The following is a 6,053-nucleotide window of genomic DNA, read 5'->3' as shown; positions in this document are numbered from 1 at the left end:
AGAGAAATGACACCCTGGGCCAGGCTTGGTGGCTCACATCTGTAATCCCAGCACTTGGGATTCAAGTGGTCAGGAGTTCAAGACCAGCCTGGGCAATATAGTGAGACCCCATCTCTATTATATTTTTTAAAATAGCCGGGTGTGGTGGCTCATACCTGTAATGATGAAATGGTGAAACCCATCTCTACTAAAAATACAAAAATTAGCCAGGCATGGTGGTGGGCACCTGTAATCCCAGCTACTTGGGAGGCTGAGGCAAACTGCCTGAATCCAGGAAGCGGAGGTTGCAGTGAGCCAAGATCATGCCATTGCACTCCAGCCCCGGTGACAGAGTGAGATTCCGTCTCACAAAAAAAGAAATGACATCCGGTCTCAAGATAAAAAACAGTAGTAAGGTGGGGCATGGTGGCTCATGCCTGTAATCCCAGAACTTTGGGAGCCTGAGGTGGGTGATCACTTGAGGCCAGGAGTTCAAGACCAGCCTGGCCAACATGGCAAGACCTTGTCTCTACTAAAAATACAAAAATTAGCCAGGTGTAGTGCCATATACTTGTAATCCCAGCTACTCAGGAGGCTGAGGCATGAGAATCACTTGAACCAGGAGGTGGGGGTTGCAGTAAGCTGAGATCGCACTATTGTACTTCAGCCTGGGCAACAGAGCAAGACCCTGTCTCAAAANAAAAAAAAAAAAAAAGAAAGGAAAAAAAAGGATGAGAGTGGAAGTTTTATTTACGTTTAATACAATTTCAGTGTCTACTGTTATGTTCAATACAGTTAATACCTGGAGTGAACAAGGTTGGTCTTACACAGCTCTCTGTCCTTTCTTCTTCTGCAGGTTGTACACAAGGGAAGGAGGCTTCTTGGTTTTATAGGCCACACTTTTCTTGATGCGCTTTCCTTTGACATTAATGATATATGGCAAGAGAGGAGGCCGGATGGTTAAAACTGTTCCTTCAGGTGTATAGGCCCGGAGATGCAGTCTGTCCTTAATGTGAGGTGTTACTGCAACCCAACCTATGCAGGCATGTGACACAACACAAAAGGCTGTTAGCAATTATCTTATTAAAAATACAAAACCAAAGCTGAAAATGGAACACCAGAGAAGGCTGTCACTCTCTTATTATTTTATTCTTATTTTTTAAGAAACTGTGTCTTGCTATGTTACCCAGGCTGAGGTCAAGTTCCTGGGTTCAAGCAATCCTCCTGCCTCAGCCTCCTGAGAAGCTGGGGGCACAGGTAGGCACACCTTATTTTAATGAAAGCATACAATATGTTTGTGAAAAGTACAAATTTATTTTCAGAATAGGCTGTATTTTATGAATAAACTAGTAGGTATATCTTAAAAAATCAGTTTTCATCAGTTAAGGCACTTTTCTATAAAAAATATTGTCAGTAAGCCTGCTTTATTCACTTTTTAAAAAGTGCTTGGCATCAAATTACCTGCAGAGGAAAACTTGATGTCAGCCACTGCTTCAGATTCCCCCAGTCCTTCTTTTAATGTAATGTCTTCAGCAACAAGAGGAGGAAACCCTGCCATTCGTTCTTTTCCGCCCATTGGAACCTTCCAATGAAATAAAGATATTTAGAAGTTAAAATTAAATTTCTTGGAACTCTAACATTAAGTAAATCACTGATAAGGTAATTCTGTACAGGGATCAAAAAAAGCAAGGGAACTCTGTGAAGGGATGAAGCCTGCAAATCTCAGGGCCCTGGGCCACAGTGGGCAAGCACCTGGCAGCAGCCTCTGGACAGAACTGTGCTTCACTGACACTGTTTTAGAGTTCTCCACAGGGCTTCACATAGATTAATGTTGGGCAATGAAGGCATGGTCCTTCCAAGTACCTTAGTTCTTGTAGGTGTGGACATGAAGATTAATGCCTGGTCTTTATGGGTTAAGGGTCCATGTGAAATGGCTAAGATTTAGCTTCTATGTTTACAGATGTTTCCATGAATTAGAAATACCTGGATATATTTATTGTTTTCTTTTCCCCCCCCTCGTCCAGGATCATCATTAACAATGGGGACATATTTATATATACATATTTTTTGAGATGAAGTTTCGCTCTTGTTGCCCAAGCTGGAGTGCAATGGTGTGATCTTGGCTCACTGCAACCTGTACCTCCTGGGTTGAAGCGATCCTCCTGCCTCAGCCTCCTGAGTAACTGGGATTACAGGTATGCGCCATGACACCAGGCTAATTTTTTGTATTTTTAGTAGAAATGGGGTTTCACTGGGTTAGCCAGGCTGGTCTTGAACTCCTGACCTCAGGTGATCTGCCTGCCTCTGCCTTCCAAAGTGCCGGGATTATAGGTGTGAGCCACTGTTCCTGGCCGTGACTAGATAATTTATTCATATTCATTAGCAAATCTCTCCTGTGTTTAGCACTAAGGATACAAAGATAGATTTTGCAGTACGGTTCCTGCCCCCAAGAAGATCAAAGGGGCAAATAATATGTAAGCAAATACAAGGTCAGAAATGTACTGTGAGGTGTCTATAAGTACTATGGCTGTGAAGGAAGGAGTAATGAATGTGTTCGGTCAAGGAAAACATCAGTAAAGAAGCAATATATATATATAAACAAACTACAGCAACAATAAAAACAAAGCAATATATGAGCAGTATTTTGAGAAATAAGTCAGTTATTTGGTGGAAAGATATTCGGTCACCACAGGTACAGACAAAAACTGGAAAAAGGATGATGAGTTCAGGGAACGGTAGCTTAATTGTCCAAAGTATTGGGGGGGGGGTGTGTGTGTATATTAGTGATGACCCTGTAATACAACTTTCTGCAACAACATCAGTACTAGGCACTCAAAATGTGTCTGGTGCCACTAAGCAACCATATTTAAAATTTTACTTTTCTTTGTTAAGAGACAGGGCTTCACTCTGTCACCCAGGCTACAGTGCAGTGGCATAATCATGGCTCAACACAGCTTTATACTCCTGGGCTCAAGTGATCCTCCTGCCTCAACCTCCTGAGGAGCTGGGACTACAGGTGCATGCCACCATACTTGGCTAAATTGAGCAAATTTTTTTTTTTTTTGAGACGAAATCTTGCTCTGCTCCCAGGTTGGAGCGTAGTAGCACACTCTTGGCTCACTGCAACCTCTGCCTCCTGGGTTGCAATTATCTGCCTCAGCCTCCTGAATAGCTGGGATTACAGGTGTGCGCCACCACACCCAGCTAACTTTTGTATTTTTAGTAGAGACAGGGTTTCACCATCTTGGCCAGGCTGGCCTTGAACTCCTGACCTTGTGATCCACCTGCCTTGGCCTCCCAAAGTGCTGGGATTATAGGCATCAGCCTCCACGCCTGGCCTAACTTCAGCAAATTTTAATTGTAACTAATATATTTAAATTTATATAGCCACATGTGGCTAATGGCTACCAAATTGGACAGTGTAGTCTAGAGAAAAAACAGCTGTGTGGCTAGTCTAGGATCAGTCTATAAGAGCAATCTCGCTTTATAGCCAGAATTCTCAAAGAGAATAAGGTGAGGAGAAAGTCAGCTCAAGTTATCATATAACAGTTCTATCCAACAAAGGCTTTCTTAACAGAGCTATGGGACCATCCCAGTGTGTACTAACCATAACCATGGAATCATCAAGGCGTGCTGCCTTACCTGGAGTAACATATGACCCGCATGCTTCTCATACAGAGCATCTGCCTTGTCCAAGGAGGTGATATGCACAGGGAGGAAGTTGGAAGCCACAACTGTAAACCAAGCTGACTGATTTCCCTAATAAAGGAGGAAGCTATTTTACCTGGTGAAAAACTAGGAAAACCTGCATATTACAAGGTACAATCAATTATCAAAAAAACAAAAAAACAAACAAAAACCCAATCAGACTCCCTTTATAAGCACCGGTATGGCAGTAGCTGTAAATCAAATTATACTAAGAACAGAGACACAATACCAAAGCAGTGCATTTTAGCAATTCCTGTGAAACTATGACTTCTTTGACAGACTCAATACTATTTTTGAAAAACATGTCTATTATTAAATATAAAAAGGAAATATTGTCTGCTTTAATTGTTTCTGTGTAAAGTCAGGTTTCAAATACTAACATTTTATGGGCTCTAATGAAATATATAAGGTTTCAAGCCTGGTGTGGTGGCTCATGACTGTAATCCCAGCACTTTGGAAGGCCAAGGTGGGTGAATCCCTTGAGCTCGAGTTTGAGACCAGTCTGGGCAACACGGCAAAACCCTGTCTTTATAAAAAATACAAAAATTAGCTGGGTGTGGTGATGCATGCCTATAGCCCCAGCTACTTGCAAGGCTGAGGTGGGAGGATCATTGAGCCCTGGAGGTTGAGGCTACAGTGAGCTGTGACTGTACTACTGCACTCTAGCCTGGGCAAGAGAGTGAGACCCTGTCTCAAAAAAAAAAAAAAAAAAGAAAACCCCTAAAACAAAAAAACCAACAACCCCCAAAATGAAATACATAAGGGTTCTAAGTATGTAAGGCAAAATTTCTAACAAAGTATGAGCAAACACAAAACCCAAGAAATGTGCTATAGTAATGGCCTGTAAGTTGTATTGTGTTGTTGAAAATATCTATGTTTCATTTTTCTTTTTTCTCTTCACTTTAGCAAAATGGAGAGCGATTTTATACACTCCAAAATCCCTAGATGCTATGTAAATGAATGCCAAACAAAATAGTATATGCATAAAAACATACATATCATGGGATACAAAGTGTGGAATTAATTTAATGCACATAACCCTGTACCTAAAGGTTTGACTTTGATTCCCATGTGAAATAAAACCATAGGATAGGGATAGTATCTTGTCTTAAATGGCAAGCTGTGTGGGGTACTCAATTGAAAACATGGTTTTTAAGACTTAGCACTTTTGTTGGGGCATGGGGGAAGAGGGCATTTCTTTTCCCCAAGTTTTTTTTTTTTTTTTTTTAAATGGAGTCGTGCTCTGTTACCCAGGCTGGAGTGCAAAGGTGCGATTTGTACTCACTGCAGCCTCCACCTCCCAGCTTCAAATGATCTTCCTGCCTCAGCCTCTCAAGTAGCTGGGATTACAAGCGTGTGCCACCATGCCCGGCTAATTTTTGTATTTTTAGTAGAGACGGGGTTTCACCATGTTGACCAGGATGGTCTCGATCTGTTGACCTCGTGATCCACCCGCCTCGGCCTCCCAAAGTGCTGGGATTACAGGCTTGAGCCACCGCGCCCGGCCCATCCCCAAGTTTTTATCACAAAAATTTTTAAACATAAAAACAAATTAAACTCTATACAATCACAGCTTAGTTATCGACATTTTGTCAGTCTTGTTCATGTATCTGCTTCCATAAAGTGAATCTCAATATTTAAAAAATCATTTTTTAATGGTATGGACTTTACTTACCTGCAAGAAATCTATGCGGCCTATAGCACCCAAAAACAGAACCATTCCTGGTTTAAGCACAAAGGTTCTTGGAACAATGGACTGTGTTGGCAAAACAATATTTACCTCTTTGTCTGTCAGAAGATTTAAAATCTGTGAAGCAAATGGCAGAGTTTTTAGAAAAATACTTTTATTGAAAATATGACTTACTTGTAAAATAAAAAGTGATGAAATATAGGCCAGACTTCAAAATAAATCAAATTATGTCAGAGTTTGCTACACATCAAATTTATAGATTCTTCCTATCTAAATTGATCTTAATCTACTGATGGCTCTACCCTTGTTTTACAACTTAATCTATAGTAATGGCAATATAACTTTATAGGAGTATGAGACTTTCCTATGTCAGCAGCATCCCCTAAATGTCAAAATTAATGTGAACCTGAAACCATGCTGATTCAATACCAAGATAGAAAATATATGCTCTCCAGGCCAGGTGCTGTGGCTCACGCCTGTAATCCCAGCACTTTGGGAGGTCGAGGCAAGTGGATCACCTCAGGTCAGGAGTTCGAGACCAGCCTGGCCAAGATGGCAAAACCCCATCTCTACTAAAAATACAAAAAAAATTAGCCGGGTGTGGTGGTGTTCGCCTGTAATCCCAGCTACTCGGGAGGCTGAGGCAGAGAATTGCTTGAACGCAGGAGGTGGAGGT

The 6,053-nt window shown here is 41.4% G+C and overlaps 1 protein-coding gene across 2 annotated transcripts in view; it reads right to left on the bottom strand.

Moving 5' to 3' along the window:
- Positions 1–713: 713 nt before the first annotated feature.
- NOA1 (nitric oxide associated 1) overlaps positions 714–6,053 on the bottom strand; it is a 14,705-nt gene continuing 9,365 nt past the window's right edge. Inside the window, exons 4-7 of one of the 2 annotated variants that reach the window (XM_017513263.2) lie at positions 5,363–5,494; positions 3,622–3,738; positions 1,441–1,561; positions 714–1,014 (exon numbers count right to left, since the gene is read on the bottom strand). In XM_017513263.2, coding sequence (XP_017368752.1) covers positions 803–1,014; positions 1,441–1,561; positions 3,622–3,738; positions 5,363–5,494 — 582 coding nt within the window. In that variant the 3' untranslated portion in view covers positions 714–802. The remainder of the gene's footprint in view (positions 1,015–1,440; positions 1,562–3,621; positions 3,739–5,362; positions 5,495–6,053) is intronic. The other variant, XM_017513264.2, reaches the window with a different exon arrangement.

The sequence above is a fragment of the Cebus imitator genome, unplaced genomic scaffold, assembly GCF_001604975.1.
Source record: "Cebus imitator isolate Cc_AM_T3 unplaced genomic scaffold, Cebus_imitator-1.0 Scaffold490, whole genome shotgun sequence".
Lineage (NCBI taxonomy): Eukaryota > Metazoa > Chordata > Mammalia > Primates > Cebidae > Cebus > Cebus imitator.
The sequence above is the reverse complement of the archived record's forward strand: the minus strand, read 5'-3'. Positions and strand labels throughout refer to the sequence as shown.